Source organism: Triturus cristatus, chromosome 3_1 (assembly GCF_964204655.1).
Source record: "Triturus cristatus chromosome 3_1, aTriCri1.1, whole genome shotgun sequence".
Classification (NCBI taxonomy): domain Eukaryota; kingdom Metazoa; phylum Chordata; class Amphibia; order Caudata; family Salamandridae; genus Triturus; species Triturus cristatus.
The window spans coordinates 29804688-29825552 of NC_140583.1; the positions used below are offsets into that span (position 1 = coordinate 29804688).

A 20865-nucleotide genomic window follows, 5' to 3' on the forward strand; every position below is an offset into this window, starting at 1 on the left:
CTCTAACCACACACTAGTGTGGTCATGCTAACATGTGGGCTGCACCTGAGAATGATCCCTGAACTTGAAGTCCCCGATCTAGGATGGGGGGAGGTGAAGCTTCTTGGTTACTCTCAGTTGTGGAACATCTGACTGTAGATCAATCTCGCCTCCGGGCGCATGGCACCCCAAGATGGCAGCAGGCAGGACCAAGGGCATGAAAGAAGGGTGCCGGAGGGAGAGAGGGCCAGCCACTCGCTTACCGATGAGCCCTTGCAGCAGTAGCTGAACAGGCAGTGCTCGCACCCCACAACAGGGACCAGTCAGCAGTCGCAACTGCTCCATCTATCCCCTCATTCTTCGATGACTTGTGATCCCGTTTATTCCTCGACAGCAAGGACAGCCAAGCCAATGGGGCTCGCCTCGTCATTCGAGGGGCATTAGCGGAGGTCAATGGTGCAGTAGGACGTAGATTAGTGCAACCTGATGCAGCAGCATTGGTAAAACCCAGGGAGGAAACTCATCAGGTGCAGAGCTCCTCCCAGAACAGAGGGGGGAAATGATGTCACCAAAGGAATCGTACGCGTCACAGTCCACCCATGAAACTCCTGCAGCAGCAAGGGTTTAGTGATCCTTGTCTTCTGAAGTCGAGCTCAATTGTTGCGTTTCTATTTGTTTCCTTATAAATCCACTTCCCACCAATAGTATCAGCCTTCCATGGAGTTCTAGGCTGGTGCTAAATCACTTTTTACTTTACAGTCACCTTCATTTAAAAGGAGAAAGTTAATTTGTGGCACTTATGTGAAATGCTCTTTTTTAGAGCTCGCGGTCCTGCCTATTTTGCATGAACGTCCTTGAATGATGGACACAGATTAACATCGATTAAAGAATGTTTTAACAAAAAAAAACACACAAAAAAACAACAAGTTCCATTACCTTCTGAACATCATTGGTTTTCGCTGCTTCCAGTAAAGCTGCATCTAAAGAGAAAAGAGATAAAAGAGTGAGGCGGGGGGGGTCAGAAAATATCAGAGAAAGCACCAGAGGTATTGTGAGTAGGAGAAAGGGAAGGGTTAAAGAGGGGAGAAAGGACATGGAGAAGAGAGGAAAATACAGAAAAGAAAGGAGAAAGGACATGAGAAGAGAGAGAAGAAGGAAACACAGACGAGAGTAGAAAGGGTGTGGAGAAGAGAGGGGAAGGACATGGAGAATAGAGGAGAAAAAACAGAAGAGTAGAGAAAAAACAAAACAAGGAGAAAGGATATTAGAAGAGATAGATTTGAAAGAGCAGGAGAAAAACGCTAGGAGAAAGATAATGAGGAGAGAGAGCAGAAGGGTGGGAAGAATATAAGGGAGCAAGTGAGCAGAGAGACAGAAGAGAAGGGGCAGCATGGGACAGGAGTACAAGAAAGGAGAGACCATGCAGAACAAAGAAAATGGGAGGGAAAGGGCCAGGCAGGAGATAGCAGTGAATGCATGAACGCTTGAGTGAGTAAGTGAGAGAAGAAAAAAGAGAGAACTGAAACAGGAAAGAGGATATTGAGAAGATATAGAAGAAATATATGCTCAGGAGGATAGAGCCAGGAGGAGAAAGGCAAAGACGAGAAAGAGCAGGAGGGTGGGGACAGAATGAGGGACGAGAATGGAAGTCTGCAGAGCCTCCCTACTCGGTGGGCACCTTGCCACGGATGCTGAGCACCCAGCGTGGCACTTACTACACAACTCCGGGCGACAGCACAAAGACCAGACCAGCTACTTATTCAACCAGCCGCAATGTGCTTCGAGGCTTTGTGAGGAGGCAGGAAAGTGCTATAGAAAAGCCTCAATACTGGCCCTTCAAACGCAGCCTCTTTTCTCTCGGGGGAATGAAATCACAAAGTAGCGCCCCCTTCAGCTCTCGCACACTCCCCAGAGGCACTTACTGCTGAAGGCACTGGCTGTGAAATCTGTTCGAGTAGTGTTCACCTGGCCCGACTCTGGGGAGCGGTGGTCTTCTTGGGGGGCTAAAGTGTGATGAGCAATTTATTCAGCCAGTGAGGTCTGCTGGAAAAGGTGGGGAGGGGCAGGGAAGGAGGGCAGAGGAGCATGGAAGGGACTGAGGAAGGGTCAGGAGGGAAAAGGGTTGAGAGGAAAGGCGGTAAGGATGAAAGGTGATAAGGAGGTACAGAGGAAAGAGGGTAAAGGAGGGAAGAGGGTAAAGGAGGAAAGAGGGTAAAGGAGGGAAGAGGGTAAAGGAGGAAAGAGGGTAAAGGAGGAAAGAGGGTAAAGGAGGGAAGAGGGTAAAGGAGGGAAGAGGGTAAAGGAGGGAAGAGGGTAAAGGAGGGAAGAGGGTAAAGGAGGGAAGAGGGTAAATGAGGGAAGAGGGTAAAGGAGGGAAGAGGGTAAAGGAGGGAAGAGGGTAAAGGAGGGAAGAGGGTAAAGGAGGAAAGAGGGTAAAGGAGGAAAGAGGGTACAGGAGGGAAGGGAAATAGGGCAGGAACGCAGAGAATAAGGAAGGAAAGGATGAAGGAAAAGGAGGAAGTGGCAAAAGAGGGCACAGAGACAGATAGAAGTGAAGGAAAGCAGAGCTAATGCAGACAACTGATAATGCAATGAAAGAGAAAGGAGGGGAAGGGAAGATTGGAGGGAACAATAGGGGAAGGAACATTTGTGTAGAAGATGGGAAAGCGAGGTGCAAGCAGTGAAAGAGGGGTGCGGGAGGCCAGAGGGGAGCCCCTTCTCCAGATGCTTTAAGCATTCAGGCATTCTAGCTGGAAACTCACCCTTTTGAGATGGAACGCCCTCCTTCTCAGGCCTGAAAGAAACAAAGAGCACATGTGAGTGTCGGTGGCAGCAGCCAGTCCTGTTCAGGGGAACCTTATAGTAACTGGTGTCCAACGCCTCCTCGCCTGTCTCCTGAAGCAAACCCTCTCATCCCACACACTACTGGGAAAAGACAGAGGAGAGATGAACCGTCTGATGCAGGGGTCACTGTCCAGAGAGAAGAGGGAAGCAGTGGCCATTCCCAGGTGTGTGCATCATTTGCATATTGAAAGTACCCAACCATGATAGTAACAGAGGACACCTTAAATGTACCAATGGGAGGGCAGCATCGTTGTCTGACCACTCTGGAATGTAATCTGCCATCTCATTGCCCTGTGTTATACCTCCAGGCTCTGGCCTGAGAGGGCGTCCAGAGCCCAGTCCATGAACAGGGAGGCAGTTTCACCTCTGCCTTGTTACTTGGCAGGCTCTGACTTAACAGGGAGACCAGAGACAGTCCACCTGGAGTGAGTAACTCGCACCTCTGTCCTGAGAGGGGTCCCCGAGACCAGTCCATCTGTGGGCAGTCAATCACACCTCAGCTCCATTACCTGACGGGCTCTAGCCTGCCAGGGGGTTTAGAGACAGTCCACCGGCAGGAGCCCAGAGACCCAGGTTCCCTTTACTGTCATCATGCAAGCCTTTCTGGATTGCCCATTCATTGGAAAGGTTGAAAGGCTCTTAGAACCAGATGTGAAAGCAGTATCTATTAATGGGCATACCATGGATTTAATTGACTGTTATACCACTTTGATTAAATTCAAAGAAATGTCTCCTAAAGTATAAATTGATCTGGGGGCAGGATTGTAGCTTTCAGGTTGCACACCACCCACTTATGTCCAAAAACATTCCAGTCCCACAGGGCTCGATTCTTAGTCCAACCCTTTTTAACCTATACATCGGCCCCCTAGCAAAGATTGTGGAAAAAACACAATGCCACCATTGTGTCATATGCGGATGACACACAGCTTGTCACTCTAGCATATGACTCAGATGAGCCAGCCACCCAGTTCTCCTCCTTTTTAAAAGACCTAGCTTCTTGGATGTCAAACAATTGCGTGAAATTGAACAGCAGTAAAACTGAGGTGATGGTCATAGGGACCGCCCCTTCCATCCGGTGTTCAGCCTGGTGGCCCCAGAGGCTGGGACACAGGCCTATTCCTAAAGAAGATGCAAAAAACCTAGGAGTCTGGCTCGACTCAATTGTCCTTTGAGACCCAGACCAGGAAGGTTACAGGGAAATGTAATTAACCAGCATAACCTATTCCACCCAACGCAATCCGGCATCAGAGCTACATACTCCACAGAATCAGCACTACTTTTTGCCATGGAGTCACTGTGTAGGCGTGTGGACGCCAGTCAGATGGCAGCCTTGGTCTTGCTGGACCTCAGTGCTGCCTTTGACACGGTATCTCACAAACTGCTCCTACAGCGTCTCTGGTCAGGTGGGCTGGGTGGAGCAGCTCTCAAGTGGATGACCTTCTTTTGCCGAGTACTTCAGGGCCTGACCGGTCTTAAAACAGGCGGGGGTGGCCCCGTGCCGGGCTCGGACAGGCGTTGATGGGCTTGCCTTTGGCACACCTTCAGCGCGCCTGCTGCGAGTTCGGCCCAGCATGCTTCTGTTATAGTGCCGGGATTCAAGCACTAGTCTGTCACCCTGTTGGAAGTGAGTGACGCCCGGGTGGGGGTGATAGTGGGGGGGGGGAGGGAGGAACCATGTTGCTGCTTGGCAAATGTCTTGAATAGATGTGTTTGCCAGAAACGGAATTGTTGCTCCGGTCTTTCTTTTTGAGTGAGCATGAGCTGCTCCTTGTAATTCTTGCCCTGCCTGTTTGTGGCAGAATTGTATGGTTTGTGCAATCCATCGTGCAATGGTATTTTTGGTAACTGGTCGTCCCAGAAAACTGCTTGCGAAGGAAACAAAGAATTGCTTTGTTTTCCTGCATTAATTGTTCTTCCTATATAGCGCATTACTGCTCTCCTGGCGTCCAGTGTGTGCAGCGCCTTTTCTGTGCTTGGTTTTTGCAAAAAACGTAGTATTTGTATCTTCTGGTTTATGTGGAACCTTGACGCCCCCTTTGGCATGAAATGTGGGTCAGTTCTCATTACGATCCTGTCATTGTGTATTTGTAGGTAGGGCTCTTGCAGTGTTAGCGCTTGTAATTCGCTCACTCTTCGTAGTGATGTGATAGCCACTAGGAAGGCTGTGTTTAGCGTGAGCATTAGCAGTGTTACTTTATAAATAGGCTCAAATGGTGTCTTCATCAATTGAGTCAGCACTACATTGAGGTTCCATGCTGGAGGTGGCATTCTGTTTGCCGGTACGATTCTCTTTGCCCCTTCCAGAAATCTCTTTACTACCTGGGAAGTGAAGAAACTCTTCGCTGTTTCTCCTCTTGTGTAAACCACTATTGCCGCTAAGTGCACCCTTAGTGATGTGTAGCTTAGTTTATTTTGTAGTAGATTTGTAAAGTACTTCAGTACTGTTGATTCCTTGGTAATCCTTCTCTGTAGTTTCTCCTTAATGCACCATTCGGAGAATCTTTTCCACTTTGCTACGAAGCACTTCCTTGTGGTAGGCCTCCTTGCCTCTCTTAGCACCGCCATTGTGCTTGCTGGTACTTTGAGGTGTGCAAACCCTAGGTCTTCAGGAGCCATGCTGCGAGGCTTAGGCTCTCTGGCTCTGGTTGTAGCACCCTTCCGTTCTGCATCGTTAACAGGTCCTTTCTTGTGAGGAACCTGTGTGCATGCGCTTGTGCCATCTCCATTATCTGTGAGAACCAGGTTTGTCTGGCCCACTGAGGTGCTATCAGTATGAGCGTCATGCTGCTGAATCTGCATTTGTTTAGTACCCTGTGTAGCAGTGGTATTGGTGGAAAAGCGTAGGCAAATGTCCCTGACCAGCTTATCCATAGCGCATTCCCTTGGGAACGTTTGCACGGTTGTCTGGATGCAAAGTTTTGGGATTTTGCATTTTGGTGTGTTGCAAATAGGTTTATTTGTGGAGTTCCCCATTTGTCAAATATCTCCTGGATTTCGTGTTGACGGATTTCCCATTCGTGGGATGCGGACGTCTGTCTGCTGAGCCTGTCTGCTTCCACATTGTCCTTTCCTGGTGGATGTATTGCTAGCAAGTCGATTTTCCTTGGAATTGCCCATCTCCATATCTCCTGTGCTCGCACTGATAGTGTCACCGATTGTGTTCCTCCTTGTTTGTTGATGTAGGACATGGGGGTTGTATTATCTGTTTGGATTAGTACCCTGTGTCCGTACAGTTGTTTCTGAAAGGCTTTTAAGGCTAGGAACACTGTCCTCAGCTCTAGGTAGTTGATGTGTTTTATCGCATCATGTTGTGACCACAACCCCCTTACCTTGAGGGTGTTTGCGTGTGGTCCCCACCCCAGCTGGGAGGCATCCGTTGTGATGGTCACTGTAAGAGTTGGTTGTGTGAATGGTTTCCCTTGTGTTATGTTCCTCTTGTTCCACCACGCTATTTCGTGCTGTACTGCTTGCGTGAGAACCACTAGATCTTCCCAACTCCCTGTTGCCTGTGACCATTGCTGCTGGATCCATTCTTGAAATGGCCTCATGTGTAGGCAGATATTTGGGACCAAATGTATGCATGACGCCATCATTCCCATTAGTTTGCCCACTGTCCTCACTGTCAGAGCTTGCCCCTTGTGGTAATGACGCATCTCCTTTAGTATTGCCAAAGTTTTCTGTTCGTGCTCGTAAACACCTTGCCCTGTATGGTGTTGATCTCCGCCCCTAAGAATATCTTCACCTGTTCTGGTTCTATTGATGATTTTCCCCAATAGATTGAAAACCCTAGTTGGACTAGTGTTTGTATGACCTCTTGCATGTGCCACTTGCATTGGTTGTATGAGCTTGCTTTCACCAGCCAGTCGTCGAGGGATAGGTATACATGTATTCCTTTCCTCCTTAAGTGTGCTGCTACTGCTACCAGGCATTTTGTGAAAACCCTTGGTGCGGATTTGAGTCCGAATGCCAGCACTGTGTACTGGCATTCGGGACCCTTCCTGCAAAGAAGCGCTGTTCCTGTGTTGTTGCTGTCTGGCCACTTTGCCACGCCTCGCGGCCCCCGCTTCGCGGGGCCGCTCGTAGGCTTAGACTCTCTCTGGGGAAGATCCTTTCTGCCTCCCTTCATGTGCTTTGAGCACCAACGCGCCCCTTGCAAGCTGTCATTTGGTCAACAGGGGTAGAGGCGGGACTGCGAGGACCAGCATTCCTAGCGGCGTGGATCGGCCGCAGCTGGTCCTCTTCCCGCCCCCTCCTCCTCCTCTTCAAAAACTGTGTGGAGTGAGTGAGCCTTGGGACCCTTCCTGCAAAGAAGCGCTGTTCCTGTGTTGTTGCTGTCTGGCCACTTTGCCACGCCTCGCGGCCCCCGCTTCGCGGGTGCCGCTCGTAGGCTTAGACTCTCTCTGGGGAACATCCTTTCTGCCTCCCTTCATGTGCTTTGAGCACCAACGCGCCCCTTGCAAGCTGTCATTTGGTCAACAGGGGTAGAGGCGGGACTGCGAGGACCAGCATTCCTAGCGGCGTGGATCGGCCGCAGCTGGTCCTCTTCCCGCCCCCTCCTCTTGTTTTTTCCTTCATAGCTTTTGTGGACAACACGCATGCGGGACGCGCGCGGGGCAACGGCCGGGGCGAAGACCGGGCAAAGAGCGGGCCGTTTGAGGCCGTTCGAGTACGGCAGAGTCCGGCCCAGGCCCACTCCCTCTGGACGTTCTGAAGACCACCCAAAAATGCCATTAAGATCAGGGAAGGTACGTACTGTACAAATTAATACATCTAATGGCGTCGTTTCTGGCCCCTTGGACGCTTTTATCACCCGGGCAACTGGCATCTTAGAAAAGGAAATTGCCATGGTTGAGAAAAGGCTCTCAATAGATCTGATTAGTGGAAAACGATCCTCGCTGGGGGCTTTAGCTACATCTGTCTCCCCTGTACCATCTGTACCCCATGCTGCCTTTAATTGTGTCCATACCATCTCCACGGACGCAATAGTTCATATAGAAAATATTGGGGATAGCCTGTCCACAAGAGACAAAATAATGGAAAAAAGGCTTAGTATTAACGACTCTAAAGATACGCAGGAGATTGGGATGGAGGATAATGACTCTGTGATTAATGAGGAGCAGGATTTTAGTCAATTATCCGGAACTCCTCTTCTTAATCAATCCAATATCTCTAATCCTGTTGTAAAGGCTAATTCACCTATATCCAACTCTGCCCCCAATACTAAAAAGAGAAAACGGGATTCTAGAATGTCAGGGGAAAGAAATATGACATCCAATAAAGCAAATACAGTTCAAGGGGAATGGCGCCAGGGGCCCGAGCCCCAATTAAGCTTGCTAAAATCTTCGGTGCCTAACAATAATAATATGCTATGCCCCTCACTTTTGGCTTTGGGTTCCTCCACCACATGTCCCATGTGCCTCAATAGTGATGAGGCTCTGCTGGCAAAAATGGAGGCCATGTTTAAAACACTACTTTTACCAGTCCTGGAGCAGACTAGGCTCATGACCTCAAAGATCGATAGTATGGAGGGTCTGATCCAATCAAACCACGCGATGCTGCAAGCATTGTGTGGCTTAAATAATAAGGACACTGTTAATGTACCAGCACCAAGTAAGGCACCTAATAAGATTACTAGTAAAAATATGGAAAACGGCAAAAATTCCCTCAATAAAATGACAGGAATAAATAACACCATAGCTAAAGGGGGTCAAAAAACCAATACCTCTTCTACCATCTCTTTTAAACCAGGTGTTAGTTCTCAGACTCAGACATTAAAGCCCCAAACGAAAATAGAGGCTAAACAAAATATGGTTGGGCGTCAACACATGGGTCCTCAAATACAATCTAATATAAATTGTCCTTCACCAATCTCTTCAAGAACTCAAAATATTGCTTCTACCAGTCGCAGGGAGGGGGGGCGTAAAAGGCCGAACATCCCCAGTGTTGATCTTCCACCTGAAGCGGCTCTATACACCATCGTCTTGACAGGCGTAGCACCATTAAAACCAGGATTTAGGGAATCATATGGTGACCTTCGTAATAAAGTCACCTTTTGGCTGAACAAAAATCGTCCGCTACCCCCCTCCACTCCTACAGAGATATTGTATGTGAGGAGAGTTGATTGGGTGGGGCCTGAGGCTAAAGATCTAGAAGGAGACTGTATCCTTATATCGTTCAAAGACTCATCGGTAGTAGATGCTATTAAACGAGTACCCAGATTTGCAAGGCAGGGGGATGTACAAACATTAGATTTATCCTACTTCTACCCGCGCAGGCATATACCCTTCCAATCTTATCCTCTGTTCCGTAAAGGTCCTGCTGCAAGACATCCCATGGCATTGACCCCGATTGACTGCCAGCGCCCCTTTCTCTTTAATCATTTTGGCCCCCTTTCTGACTTGGAAGCTATAGATTGACTTAACAAACCCTTTAGCGAGTCTCCGACTGGTAGTGTGATAGCCCAAGTCCCCAGTGATTATAATGTGGTATGCCTAATTCTACCGACCAATCTAGTTGACGGGGAGGGAGGCCGAATATATCTGCCAAACAGCCCTAGACCACACGTAGTTATCCAGGGGTCCCAGATCGAGGAGAAAATCATTGCCCCGGTAGACTGTGTTGAGCATCTAGTGGATAATGATAGTGCAGGGGCTGCTCATGGATCTGTACAGCACTTACACTATATGTTGCCAGGCAATTTGAATGACCATCTAAAAATTTTGTCCTGGAATATAGCGGGTATTAAGGCACGCCTTGTGTCTGCGGATTGGTCAAGTTTTATGGACAACTACGATATTATCCTGCTGCAGGAAACATGGGCAACGGAACCTGTCCATAAGCTGGGCTATTCTAACTTTTTCAAACCCGCAATTAAAGGAGGTAAAGGGCGGGCCGCAGGTGGCCTGTTAATCTGGGTGAAACATTCCCTGGGCTTTTATCCAACAGAGTTCCCAGTGGAGAATCAGGATCTGTTATCCATTGTTTTGAACAAAGGGAACAAGCAAGCTATGAATATCATTAACATCTATGTTAGAGGCCTTTCTGGCGGTCGATGCCCACCCCTGTTGAACCTTGTTGATCACATGATAACGAAAATGGTCGGAGGTATTACTACCATCATTGCTGGGGACCTAAATTGTACTATAGAACCTGTGCTAGATATGGGAGACACATGGACTATGGCAGATGATTCTGCTTGGGGTATTCCAGACTTACAAGTGGAGAAGATGGCTAAAGCTACAGAGGCTGCAGTGTCTTGGACGGCCTTTTGCTTACAAAATGGGTTTAGGGCATGTAATGGCCGCTCTGCCTCTGATGCGAAGGGAAAAAGCACTTTTGATAATGGCCATAGGCAAAGCTGCATTGATTATATTTTACTGGACATGGAGCATTGGGCTCTCTTAATTGATATGGTAGTTTTAGAGCGCCCGGAAAGCGATCATAACCCATTGTCCCTATCGATGAAGACACCGGATTTAAGTAGAAGGGAGGAACCATCTGCAACTTATACAGGGGATGTCCTACTTACTAATGATAGGAGGAGATTGAAGTGGTCACAGGTTATAGAAGATGAATGCTTATTAAATAATATTAATGCTGTAGTAGGAAATGCACTCAATGAAATGTTGCAAATAGATATGTCGGGGGTGGAGATTGGAGCTGCAAATAGTGTGATGGGTGTTCATATTAAGTGCTTTGACAGCTTAAAATCAATGCTATCCAAACCATATAGGAAAGTTGTTACTAAAACTAATCCCTTGCCCCAAAAATGGTATAACAAGGACTGTAGAGAGGCACATACAGCTCTCATCTCTGCCATTAAATTTCGGGACATGGTCAAAGTGAGAACTGCTAGACTCCATTACAAAAAAACCCTTAGCAAAGCCAAAAGGGAGTGGGAGGATGAGTTCTGGTCAGATCTTTTAGAGGCATCATCCTCTAATAACCAGAAAAGGTTTTGGGAGTTGGTTAAATGGGGCAAAAACATTGACTCTTCCACACCCGGAAATAATGTGCCACTCGAGGATTGGGTATCATTTTACTCGGCCCAATTTAGAGCTGAGGACGATGATACCTCAAATCCCTCAGGCAATCCATTCACGCAGACCCCAGAAAGCGGGAAACTCATTTTTACGGTTGCTGAGGTTGAGTTGGCATTGGCACTTACTCTCCGAGGCAAAGCCCCAGGTATGGACCTAATCCCGGCGGATCTTTTTAAATCTAATCCCACTTTGTGGCTCCCGTATATCACTAGAATAGCTAATACTCTGGTACTTGGAGCTACAGTCCCGAAATCCTGGAAAGGGGCAGAAATAGTTCCAGTTTATAAAAAGGGTGATAAATCTATTCCAGCAAACTACCGCCCTATCAGTTTAATCGACTCGATCCAAAAGATAGTGGCGCGTATGGTTTTGGGAAGGGTCCTGGGTTGGATAGAAATGGAGAACATCCTGTCCCCCATGCAGGTGGGCTTCAGATCGGGAATGAGCACCATAGATCAGGTTTTTAGATTCTGCCTGATCTATTGGAAGGAGGTTTGGCTAGGTGGTGGTAACATCTATGCTGCATTCATTGATCTGAAGTCCGCCTTCGATCTGGTGCCCAGGGACAGGTTGTGGGGTGTACTGGTAACCTTGGGATGCCCACCCGAATTATTGGACCTTATCATAAGACTCCACGAGGACAACTTTGCGAGGGTGAGGTGGGGGGGCCAGGGACAAGTCACAGAAACTTTCCCCGTAACCCGAGGCGTCTGCCAAGGGTGTGTCCTGGCCCCTACCCTGTTTCTTCTTTTTATCAACCAAGTTGTTAAATTTTTCTTGGATACTACCACTGATGCCCCAATGTTGGCAGGGATGAGGTTCCCGCTACTCATCTTTGCAGATGACACTCTAATCCTCTCTAAAACACGCAGCGGACTACAGCGGGCTTTGGACCGCTTTGAGGAGTTTTGTGCCATCAACAACCTGGTAGTCAACGTGGGGAAAACAAAATTTATGGTCTTTACAAAAAACCACCCAGTCCGAAGTTCAGTGAAGATGAATGGAGTAAACCTTGAACAGGTTGATACCATGACCTATCTAGCGGTCACCCTTGATAGTCGTCTGAGATGGAAGGATCAGATCAATATGCAACAACTCAAACTTGCCAGGCTTACTGGCTGTCTCGTTAAAGAGCAGAAGGAATCAATCACTAGACGGGTCCTGCCGGCCCTTAAGATCTATGATGTCAAAATTTCTACAGCCATCTTATATGGCGCAGATCTATGGGGTCATATGGACTTGTCTAATCTGTATAAAACTCAATGTAGATTCCTCCGAAATCTAGTGGGCCTTCCACAGTCTACACCCTCGCTCCCTCTCTGCTTAGATCTCGGCACCGCCCCCATAAATGAAATGGCAAGATTTAGGTTAGTGGCAATGTGGAGACGAATATGGACATCCCCAGACTTATTCCTTTTTGCAAAGGAATTGTCAGAAGTTAGGTCCATCAGGGGTTCAGGGAAAATACCATGGCTCATTGCTGTAAAAACAATTCTGATAGACATGGGCTTGGAACATCTTTGGTCATCCCCACAATCTAATCCCTTCCCACCTAAAGATGAATCCAAATCTCTATATTGGGCCACTACCCGCCTAAAAAGAGTGATGCTGTCCAATAAAAATGACCTCACCGGCAGGTTTCTAACATTCAAAATTGACCTATTGAGAGAGCCATACTGGGATGTTATTTCCCGACCGCTAGATAAGAAATTGTACCATCAGTTTAGAGTGGGCGCTTTGCCATTAAACATCTTTCTGAACAAATGGTCCACAGGGATATCACCTTATTGTATGTGCTGCTTAGGTCATATTGAGTCAGAAGGTCACTTCCTTTTTGCCTGTCCTAGGTATGGAGCACCTCGGAAAAAATGGTTAAAACCTCTGTTCCAAAATTTACCATATAAAACAGTAATGGAAGCTATACAGGTGCTCAGGACTAACACCTCAGAGGTTTTTGTGGTAGCCTTGGCAAAGTACTTGGGCTGGGCTTGGCTCCTTAGGTTAAAAAAGCGCTCGTCTTAGCGCTAAGTGCAAAAGTTGTTCTGCTATTTGCCATAATCTGTTTAGTTTAAGTATACACCTGCTAAACCACCCTACGACCCTACGACTATGTCTTATTAAGTGCATTCATTGTTCGCAATTTAGAACTGTAATCCTAACTTTTTAAATATTTTTTTTGCTTTTCTCTTTTTTTTTTTTTTTTTGAAATTCAATCCTGTTTTATTCACTTGTTAAGAAATGTTCTTTTTGTGCACTTATGTATTTTTGTGAGTGTCTAAATAATAATGTTTATTGATTCCCTTTGGATATTTTAAATGAACCAGTTATATTTTCTTTTTTTTTAATATGTCTTTTATGATTGCTAATAATCGAAATAAAGACTTTGAAACCTGAGTCTTGTTGATCATAAATCTTAGTAGATGTTTGTGTTTGTTGTTGATGGGGATGTGTAAGTAAGCGTCTTTTAACCCGTTCCATGCGTCAGACGGGCCCCCATGTCAGACATCACGGTGGGCGTGTGCGGAGGACGTCTGGGGGCCGTCCGAACCACGCCCACTCATTATTTCAACCACACCGCGGCGGAATTTGCGCCGCAGTAAAAGGGTCAAGTCGATAGGTCCCATGTAATCCCCTTCCTGTAACTGGGGTATTACTTCTTGGAGAGATGTCATTTTGAATCTTTGAGTTTTTATGAACTTGTTTAAGAACCTTAGATCCAGAATTGGTCGTAAGCTTTCGTCTACCTTTGGTATGAGGAAGTAGGTGGAGACCCCTTGTTCCGTTCCTTGTATGGTACTATTTCTATGGCCCTTTTCTTTAGAAGTTCCTGTGATCTTGTAGCAAATGAGAATGCTCCTTTGCTGAGTGTACTCTGCTTTTTGGTCTTTTGTCTGGAGGTGGTTTTTCTAGCTCTATACAGTAACCGTATTGTATGAAGTTTAGTATCCATTTGTCTGATGTGATCTTCCTCCACTCCTGGAGGAAGTGTTTTATCCTGCCTCCTACTGGTGTTGTGTGCTGGAGGAACCGTTGTTGGTCTTGAGTTAGTCTTTTTCTTTGTGTTATCCTTTGCTGCACCCCTAGAGATGTAGACTGGGTGTGCGTTGGTCCTACAGCGGAGTCACTTGGATTTGGGTTGTTGACCCCCTCTCTGTCCGTTTCCTCTTCCTCGTGCGCATCCTCGAAAGGATTGTCCTCGGGGCTGGTACTGACAGTTTTGCTGCTGCTGTCCCTGCTGTTGGCCCTGGTTACCTCCTTGATAACCCTGTTGGAAGGTTTGGTGTGGTGCCACGGGTTGGTGGCTCCCCCTACCCACTGGTCTCCTTGAAGGTGTTCCGCTGCCTGCTTGATGTCTCCGCTGCGTCTAGGGCCGACTTCACAAATGTATTTGCCATGTTCTTTCCCTCTTCTACCAGGTGTCTCACTCTTCTCTGGTATTGCTCACGTAGGTGTTTTAGGAGTTCGCCCACCTCTTCCCAGTGCTGGTATGCGTGCCTGTTGATGAGCGCATTGGAATTGGCGATGCGCCATTGGATCGCCGCACTCCTTTCCATCTTCCTCCCCATTAGGTCCATTCTCCTGCTCTCTTTGTCTGGAGGTGGGGTTTCCCCTCCTCTAGCTGCACTCCATATGTGTCTGCAGCCCTCTTGATGACTTGGTTATTGTGGAAGAGGTGTGGCGCAGCGGCCAGGGTGCCTGACTCCAGACCACAGGGTTCACGGTTCGATCCCCGGCTCTGGCGGCAGGTTAGCCCAGCACCATGTGACTCTGGGCAATAGCTTGCTTAATCTTCCCGACTACCCCCAGCGCCGGTACACCTCTCCGGAGGTAGCTGTGCGCTTTACAAATGCTGGCATTTATAGATCCCTATGTCGTCCAGCAGTGAAGGCCTCGAAGGATAGGAGTCTACCCCCTCTTCCGGTGATTCGGCATCGAGATCCTGCCACTGCAAGTCCTGCGCCTCCGAGGATGTCGAGCCCTGGTAAGTTTGTTTGTCTTCCTTCGGCATCGCTGTAATACAGCTCTTCCTCCTCCCGTTCCTTGACAGGTTCTGGTGAGGTCGGTGGTTGAATTTCTGCGCCGCACCTTTCGGCTTCAGGCGTGGGTTTCGACAGAATAGTGAACTGTTTCATCTTCTCGTCAAAGTCCCTCTTGCGTTGCAAGATGCTCACCATTTCGGCCTCTAGCCTTTTCTTTTGCTTCTCCATCTCAGACGTGTATTCGGCATCGAGAGTTTCGGCTTTTCTCTACGCGGTTGTCGACGTCAAAGTCGTAGCCACTTTAAACCCTTCATTTTTTGACGACAAAGCGTCTCTTTCGTGACTGCTTTTCTACGCCTTTGCCTTATCTTGGGTTTTTGCTGTCTGGTAGTCCTTGTCGAATGAACCAACGGGCTGTTTGTCCTTGGATGCAGTTGCGTACGTCGAGTGTTTCGATTGCAATGCTCCTTTCAAGGACTTTGACTCACTTTTGCGAGTATCAGTGGAGTGTCTGAGGTTCGACGACTCTTACCTCCTTCGGCGTTTTCTTTTCGACCTCGACTATGGCGTCCTCCGGTCCTTTGGTGGTGTTGTCCTCCTCTCCAATGGAAAGTCCCAAATCTCGGAGTGATGGAGGCGTCCCCTGCCCCTGCATGCTGTAGTTTGCTCTTCTTTGCCTCTCTCTTACTCTGAGGGTCTTCAAAGTGAATGCCGTGCAGGCGTTGCAGTTCTCGCTTCGATGGTCGAGTGTCAGGCAGAGATTGCAAACTGGATGTAGGTCCTTCTGCACGTACTTGTGGTGGCATTTAGCGCAGAATTTAAAGGGAGTTTTGTCCATCACCACGCCCAGGGAGCCCTCTGTGTGCGCATTCTCTGTAGAAACTACTACGTTCTCTGTGTATTTTCTCCTCTTTCGTCGTCCCCATTACGTGACTCGTGATCCGGTATGTTCTCAGGTGATTTCTCGATCTTCCTGTTGTTTTCCGTGGATTCCTCTCTCCAGACTCTCTCCAAAGTTGTGGAGCTCCTTCACTGACAATCCACACCCAACGGCGGAAAAAAAGAATCTGAAGATGGCGACCAAAGGTGGGACGTCACGGAGGACACCAAATGGTGGTATGTTGACGCCCACCTGGGCCACAAGAAAGAAAAAACAAGCATTGGCATAGCCAATAGGTCTCGCCTTTGGGACCTTATAAGTGTTTAGCGATGCAACAGTTGCATAACTAAATACTTATAAGGTCCAAAAGCGAGACCTATTGGCTATACCATGCGGCCGCGAAAGTGATCGTGATCACGATCAAACATCAAAGCGGCCGCAAAAGTGAAAGTAATCACGGTCAAGCGCGGCGTGCGCGCCCGCACACATGCACTGTAGCTCTAGGCTGGCCTGGTAGCACTTTTTGGAGCCCTCTCAAAAAGTCTCGCCAGACCAGCGCATGCGCTGGGTCAGGCGAGACCTAAAAAGAGAAGAAATACAACAATTCTGGAACCAACCACTAGATGGCGGAATAATGCACAGCACAGTGAATCCAGAAAGATTAACGCTGCAAAACTCGTCTTTCCCAGATATTGTAGGTCCAGTTGCCCACTTTCCTTTCCAACGCTGACTCTCTTCTGGTTTTCAGAAAACGTCTGAAAACATGGCTATTTTATGGCTATATGCATTGACAGTTGGCTGTCAATGCATCTATTTCCTCCTCCATCTGCTCAGCACCTTGAAACCCTTGGGTATAAGTGCGCTCTACAAATATTATCCTATCCTATCCTATCCTACCATGTGCATTTAATACTTACAGGACTTATTACAGGGGTTGTTGGATATGGTCGTCATTAAGGAGGCAGAGCACTCAGAGTGGATTTCTCTCATTGTTTTAGCAAAGAACAATAGTGAACTATGTCTTGGTGTAGATCTGGGAGCCTTAAATTCTAACATAATTATTGACAAATATGCACTTCTTGATGATTCCACTGTGTTTTTCACTCTCATTCTCAGTCATGCCTACCACCCGGTTGAGTTAGCCTAAGAGTCCAAGCAATTACTCAATTTGGGCTTTTGTATTATACATGGCTGCTGTTCGGCCTTGCCTTACTGACATCCACCTTCCAAAGAGCAATGGTCCATCTGTTTGAGGGCCTGGAAGACAAAGTGAAGTCCTTCCAAGATCACATTTTAGTGTTCTCTAAGTATCATGATTCATGAAGAACACTTGGAAATTGTGATAGACATTTTCTTTAGCTTGACTAACCACAGCCTGGTTCTGTTGCTGAAGAAATGTAAGCTTTTCCAAATATCGACTGGAATACCTGGGGAACACTATCTTTACAGGGAGCGTTCTCCAAGGTATCACTTGTCAAGGCTGTTGATGATGTGCCTGCACCATGCAGCAAAGAAAAACGAATTTCCTTCATGCTGCTCTGGGACTATTATGCTAAGTTTGTGAAGAACGCCGACTGCATCATGGACCCCGTCAGAAAACTGCTACATCAGGAATAGAGTTTGTTTGGGCTCCAGAGCAGTAAGAAGCCTTTTGATAATAAAAAACTACAAACTCCCAGTCCTCACTGTGAAACCATTAGCCGCTATTGAGTTGGGGCAGTGGCACAGGGCAGAAGGGAGACTGGTAGCCTGTGGACATGGAGGCCCCAAGGTGGTGAGGACAAAAGCCACCAAACCACCGCTGCCAGAGGATCCTGGGTTGTATGGAGGCAGAGGCAGAGGCCCATGAGAGAAGGCTTGGACCTGGAACTGGGGGCCCACAAGGCTATGATCTTATTGGCCATACGAAAAACCAAACCGGCTCTAGAGAACAAGATCGATACGGTGGCCCAGGATCTGGGACTCCTGAGAGGCGAGAACTGCAAGTTGCAGGATAGGGTGGCAGAGACAGAATCCACATTCACCCAACTGAGACCAATGGCAACTTAGGAGGGCGCCCCCATCAGGGCATTAGAAAAGGCAGTGGCCAACCTGGAGAGGAAACGGGATGACGCAGAGTGGTGTTGCCACTGCAACCACATGCATTTGGTGGGGATCCCGCAAAAAGCACAAGGTCCCAGTACAGAGCGGTTTCTTGAGGAGTGACTTTCCTCGTTGGTGCTGGAAGGAAAGACATCCAAATGGTTTACAGTGGACCAGGCACACACAGTACCTGGCTGCCCACCAATGCCAGGGGCATCACAGAGGGTGATTATGGCCAAGCTACTGAACTTTTGGGATAGAGACATCATCCTATAAGTAGCAAAAACACGCGGGCATGGCCACTAGATGGAGGGAGTGTGAATATATTCCCATTACACCACGGCGGTACAGAAACAATGGGAATCCTTCATCGGTGTCGAAAACACCTTAGACAATGGAATCTTAAATATGCGATCTTCTTCCTGGTTAAGCTCCAGATCATAGACCAGGGAGTTTCTTGTTTCTTTATGATGGTGGCGGATGATTAGGCTTGGCTGGAAACTGGTTGGTACCCGATGCTGGACAGAGAAGCAAAGGCACGAGATCAGAGCTGGTAGGAACTTTGTTGGCCTCTGTAGATCGTGCAAGCGCCCCTCGTCAGCCCCCACAAAGGATCAAGATGAATTGGAGGTTGCAAAAGAGGTGAAGGCCCTACAGCAAAGGCAAATCCTGGAGGTGGTCAACAGGTGGAAGTCTCTGGCAGTGGAGTCAGAGGACGCAAAGGATGGATCGGCATCCCACGGAGGTTCAGAAGGGGCATCTCCACTTCTTGTGGTTACGCCGATGACAGTTGACGAGATAATTTAACAAGGAGCACAGGGCAGAGCCTGGCTGATGGACCCGCTGGACCAGACACTGGGAGGGTCTGGGGGTTCCTAGGTGCTACATTCAGGAGACCCACAAACATTTCTGCAGGGCCAACAGAGTCACGACACGGCTCCCTATTAGGGTTGGTATTGTTCCACACGAACCAAGTTTGAAGTAAAAGGGCAACAGACACCTCATCAGTTGGGGAAGCAGGCAGTTCTTAGCCTGCAGCGTGAGGATGTAGGGAAGCGCGGTCGAAAGGGGAGTGTGGGGGGGGGGGTTGCAGCCGGAGTCAAGTATATCCATCACCTCACCTACTGAGTACATAGTGCAGGATGGCGTCTGAGGACTTGGAACGGCAGATCACTTGACATACTGCAATGGTGGTTGTGGGGGGGGGGGGGGGGGGGGGGGGAAGTGACGTACCCTAAAAATTTGGTCTTGGAATGTTAATGTACTGGGGAGCAAGCTGAAACAGGGAATAGTGACCAAATCCTTGGCCAGGCGTGACCCAGACATGATTCTGCTGCAGGAGACGCATCTGGAGGGGAACAACTGTGGCTTTTTCACCAGGGGGCAATATAGACTCTTGGTTAATGTGGGCTTCCCTAGAGGATTGAGGGGGGTGGGTTTTCTGGTGCGATAAACATTGCCTTTGCAGGTTGACTAGCAGAACTGCTACACAGTGGTAAGCTGTAGATGGAATGGCATAGATTTGGCGGTGGCCTTCTGGTACTTCTCCCTGGACCCTCAGTGGGAGGGGCAAGTGAAGCTCAGCAATTGGATAACAAACACCCCTGAGACCCTGTTGCTGGTGGGGGGCAGGACCTCAATTTAACACTACAAAGGGACCGTGACTGACTGGCCAGTTCTGGTATTCCCCAGAGGGCGGATACACACCTCCGAGACTCCTTGGAGCCGACCGGCCTGGTTGACTATCTGTTACTATCGCACCATCAGTTGGGAGGTTTTGGGGGCATGGAATACCTGCCTTGAGGTATATTGGATCATTCAGTCTTATTGGCGACACTCCAGAGTAGGGTACCCAAATCGAACAGGGTTGGACATTGGATCCCTGGGAGACGACATACACGACGACATGAGGTATGATAATACAAGCCACTAGCACTATTTTGTGGGAAACGCTGAGAAGGTCAACCCCAACACGATTGTCTGGGAGGCCTGCAAGGCAGTACTGAGGGGGGACCCGATAGCTCAAATTACCGGGAAAAGGCAGAAGAGAGAGAAAGCATGCAGGGAACTGGAAGAAAAGTTGGTCAGTGTTGAGGCCAAATATGTGACACTCCCCACTGGGGAACGGGTGCAGGGAATGGTGTATTAAGGGAGAAATACAGGATCTTAGCTCATTAGGAGGCAAGGATGGTTCACAGAAACAAGCAGGGCAGAATATACAAATTGGGAATTAAGGAGGGAAACTGCTGGCCTGGCTGGCCAGACAAGAGGAGGGTCAGAGGTGGATATACAAAGTGACCAACCCTGGGGAGTTTGTGGCTGAAACCTTGGGTGACATTGCACAGGCCTTCTTGGACTGCCTGGGTGACGTTTACAGCTCAAAATTGGGGTAACAGCAGACTGGCATGAAAAGTTTTATCAGAGAGCTTCCCAGTCCCTGGCTGGAGGTGGAGAAGAGTGAAGAACTTAAGGTGGACATTACAGAAGCGGAAATTTCCGAGGCGATAACTCAATTCAAGTGTCGGAGGCCCCTGGTCAGTATCGTTTACCACCGTAGTTTTACAGGAGAGTAAAGTCTCGAATAGTGCCCCCCTGAAGGCTATGTTCAGTGAGGCAATGAAGGAAGGTATCTTGCCCAGAGACCTCAAGCAGGCAGATGTCATCTCATTCATAAGGGAGGGAAACAGAGGGAAGACTGTGCCTCTTATAGGCCAATCTCCCTATTAAACATAGAGCAATCTTGGCTAAGGTATTGGCAACCAGACTCATGATGGCGAGAGACATTTTGTTGCCCAAGTCAATTAGGCTTTATGCCATCCAGAGCGATTAGACACAACTTTCAGCGCCTGTTTGGATGTTTGGCCTGCAAGGACCAGATAGGGGAACCAGAGTCAAGGTTATTACTGGTTGCCCAAAAGGCATCCGATTCGGTGGAGTGACCATATTTGATGGCAGTCCACTATGTTTTGTGGTCTATGGACTGTTGTTTTTTAAATAGGTCAGACTGGTGGATCTGGATCTGATAGCCTGGGTGCGCATTAATGGGACATGATCAAGG

General features: G+C 48.2%; 1 protein-coding gene across 9 annotated transcripts in view; it reads right to left on the bottom strand.

Annotated features, from left to right (window-relative positions):
* Positions 1-20865, bottom strand: part of DGKZ (diacylglycerol kinase zeta) — a 759825-nt gene that overhangs the window by 89134 nt on the left and 649826 nt on the right. For all 9 annotated transcript variants that reach the window (XM_085646693.1, XM_085646692.1, XM_085646686.1 and 6 more), the window contains 2 exons: positions 2742-2773; positions 916-959 (listed from right to left, as the gene is read on the bottom strand). In XM_085646693.1, the coding sequence (XP_085502819.1) occupies positions 916-959; positions 2742-2773 (76 nt within the window). The remainder of the gene's footprint in view (positions 1-915; positions 960-2741; positions 2774-20865) is intronic.